This window comes from Seriola lalandi, unplaced genomic scaffold, assembly GCF_002814215.2.
Source record: "Seriola lalandi dorsalis isolate HSWRI2012SDOR001 ecotype SW California unplaced genomic scaffold, Sedor1 jcf7180001974126, whole genome shotgun sequence".
Lineage (NCBI taxonomy): Eukaryota > Metazoa > Chordata > Actinopteri > Carangiformes > Carangidae > Seriola > Seriola lalandi.
Window position 1 is genome coordinate 1 of NW_019444792.1, and position 2,914 is coordinate 2,914.

A 2,914-nucleotide genomic window follows, 5' to 3' on the forward strand; every position below is an offset into this window, starting at 1 on the left:
TCCGCCTCCTCCCCTCATCACCATGGCATGTTCATCTCCCCAACAGGTGCTTATGGGCACACGGAAAGTGGGGCCCATTCACTTTTTACTGGACTTCACGACCAGGCGTCCCCAGGTGCCCACCACCATGCCCTCAACGGGCAGATGCGCCTGGGTATACCGGGGGACATCTACGGCAGGCCAGAGCACTTCGGGCACAGGCCAGAGCACTATGGACCCTCTTCTCTCCACAGCTACAACTCCATGAACCTCAATGTGAACATCGCTTCTGCTCCTCACGGAGCGGCGGGGGCGTTTTTAAGATACATGCGGCAGCCCATAAAGCAAGAGCTAATCTGCAAATGGATTGACCAGGAGCAAAGTCAAAAGAAGCCCTGCTCTAAAACTTACAGCACCATGCACGAACTGGTCAACCACGTCACGGTGGAGCATGTCGGGGGACCGGAGCAGAGCACCCACGTCTGTTTTTGGGAAGAATGTCCACGGGAAGGAAAGGCTTTCAAAGCGAAGTACAAACTGATAAACCACATCCGAGTTCATACGGGAGAAAAGCCCTTCCCGTGTCCTTTCCCGGGTTGTGGAAAAGTGTTCGCTCGATCGGAGAATTTAAAGATTCACAAGAGGACTCACACAGGTCAGTGCTTGTAATTGTGTAAAACTTGCACACGGCAATCTGAAAGAAAAATGTCACTTGATCGCAGGGCATTATAGTCGATCCGAGGCGACCTCGTTTTACCATTCACATGCTTAAAGCGGATGGTCAGTGCGATCGTGCGTAATTGCGCGCACAAGCGAGCAAAAAACTGTTTTATTCAGTGACGCATTCGCACAGCGAGTAAAACGTGTTTCATTTCCTTTCTTAAATATAAACTTTTTTTTTTTACTCGCCGAGACGCCTGCGGTAGGCGTGAGAGGATTAGGGCATATGATTTGTAAAACGTGCTTACGTACATGCAGGGCAGCGCTAGAACACGCGTAAATGTAATTATCTTCAGGCGTAGGACCTTTACGCAAAAGCTCAGTTTATATATCGACCAGTCGTGCACATGGTTCACGATATCCCAACGTATGCCAGGTTTATTGGTTGTAAGCACTGGTTTACTGTGAGGAGCAGGAGGATACAACAGGATACAGCCCCAGTACTACTGTCAGGGGAGACGTGTAATCCATCCGGGTATAGCGTCCAACAAAAACTAACTGCGTCCTGGTCAAATGTTGGACAGAGTGGCAGAGAGTTTAGACCTCCAGACAGTGAGTCTGAGACAGTGAGAAGACTAACTTCAAGCCAGGTTAGAAATTCCCAGAGTGCTCTTTTCTGAGAGGTGTTTTTGTTGTGGATCTGAGGGTCCTGATTTGGCTACATAAAAAAAATAAAAAGAGGCCAGTTTTGGCCTCATGCCACCAGTATAGATAGGCCTCTACACCTCACTGGATGACGTGAAATCCCGGGGGAAATCAGAAACTGTTGTTTATGATTTTGAAAGCGGGCACTCCAATCCAATCCAACATTTGACATTTAACATGTGTCATACGCAGGCTGTAAATCTAAAAAAAAAAAGCGTGTTTTTCCATTTACTTGTGTGTGTGTGTGTGTGTGTGTGTGTGTGTGTGTGTGATAAGTTATAGCAGAGTCCACCACAGTACATAAACGGCTCCTGGTGGTCTCCTGAGTGCCCCCTCTCCCTCGCTCTCCCCCCTCCCCTCCCCTACACATACACACATATATGTAACCAGAAGGCCTAAAGGCATGTTACACGTGTCCACGCAGGAAAATGCTTTGGACAAGTGGGTGTGGAGCAGTGGGCTCTATAGTAGATGTTTAGTGAGTAAGCTCAAGCTGAAGAGGAAGCCCCAGTGGAAGGCTGCAGACTGCTGCACACAGCAGTTCATGAGGAATCGGCCTCATGTTGTATTTATTCAGTGTGATATAAGCTGTTCATGAACTTATGTGACTGTATGATGATGTTGATCATCGTTTCTAATCATGTGATGTGTGTGGGAAATGTACAATCCCTGCAGGGAGACAGTTGTTAAAGACAGTGGCATTATTGCACGTGGCACTGACTCCATCTGTTTCTTTCTTTCTGTCATTAAAAGGAGAGAAACCTTTCAAGTGCGAGTTTGACGGCTGCGACAGAAAATTCGCCAACAGCAGCGACCGGAAGAAGCACTCCCACGTCCATACCAGTGACAAGCCTTACTACTGCAAAGTCCGCGGCTGTGACAAATCCTACACGCACCCGAGCTCGCTGCGGAAGCACATGAAAGTGCACTGCAAGTCCCCGCCGCCCCCTTCCACCAACGTCACCTACATATCCCCCACAAACCCTCTCGGAGACCCCCTCTCGCCAGGCTCCGAGCCGCACAGGAACCGCTCCGCCGCGAACCTCTCCCCTCAGGTCACCAACCTCAACGAGTGGTACGTGTGCCAGGGGAGCGGGGGACCCAACCACCTCCACACACCCTCCAGCGACGTGCCAACGTCTGAGTCGGACGATGAGGACTCTTTCAGAAATTCAGACCCGAGGACAATGCTCTGATGCCCCCGTTTACCACCACGTGACTGTCAAACTTATCATCTCCAGTTGACCCATTAAAGTGTGTAGATCCATGCTGGCCCGCGCGCCTGGGATATCGATCAGTTATTTTCACTGTAGTATTATTAAACGACTGTGCTAAACGCAGCTAATACGCATTCACTGTGGATGCAGTGCAGCCCAAATTTCACGAGGAAGAAAACGCCTCTGATGTGACCCCTGACCTTTCTCAAAATGTAGATGGGAACTGTCAAAATAAAACATTTAAAGTGACATAAGAACTGACATTAAAAGGTTAGAAATCCTATTTGAAAAGAACCAATTTTTTTTTTAAAGTGAGCCCATTTCAAACTGAATTATTGTTTTTTTTTTTTTTT

The 2,914-nt window shown here is 48.4% G+C and overlaps 1 protein-coding gene across 1 annotated transcript; it reads left to right on the forward strand.

Annotated features, from left to right (window-relative positions):
• Nucleotides 1-8: 8 nt before the first annotated feature.
• Nucleotides 9-2,713, forward strand: LOC111653551 (zinc finger protein ZIC 5-like). Its single transcript, XM_023404159.2, has 2 exons — nt 9-634; nt 2,098-2,713. Exons 1-2 carry the CDS (start codon nt 28-30, stop codon nt 2,538-2,540), a joined length of 1,050 nt encoding a protein of 349 aa, XP_023259927.2. The 5' UTR covers nt 9-27; the 3' UTR covers nt 2,541-2,713.
• The last annotated feature ends 201 nt before the right edge of the window (nt 2,714-2,914 follow it).

Bases quoted from the DNA above. Each gene is read 5' to 3' on its own strand.
- LOC111653551 (XM_023404159.2), top strand. From the start codon at position 28: ATGTTCATCTCCCCAACAGGTGCTTATGGGCACACGGAAAGTGGGGCC. The intron at 635-2,097 runs GTCAGTGCTTGT...TGTCATTAAAAG, and splicing joins TCACAAGAGGACTCACACAG to GAGAGAAACCTTTCAAGTGC.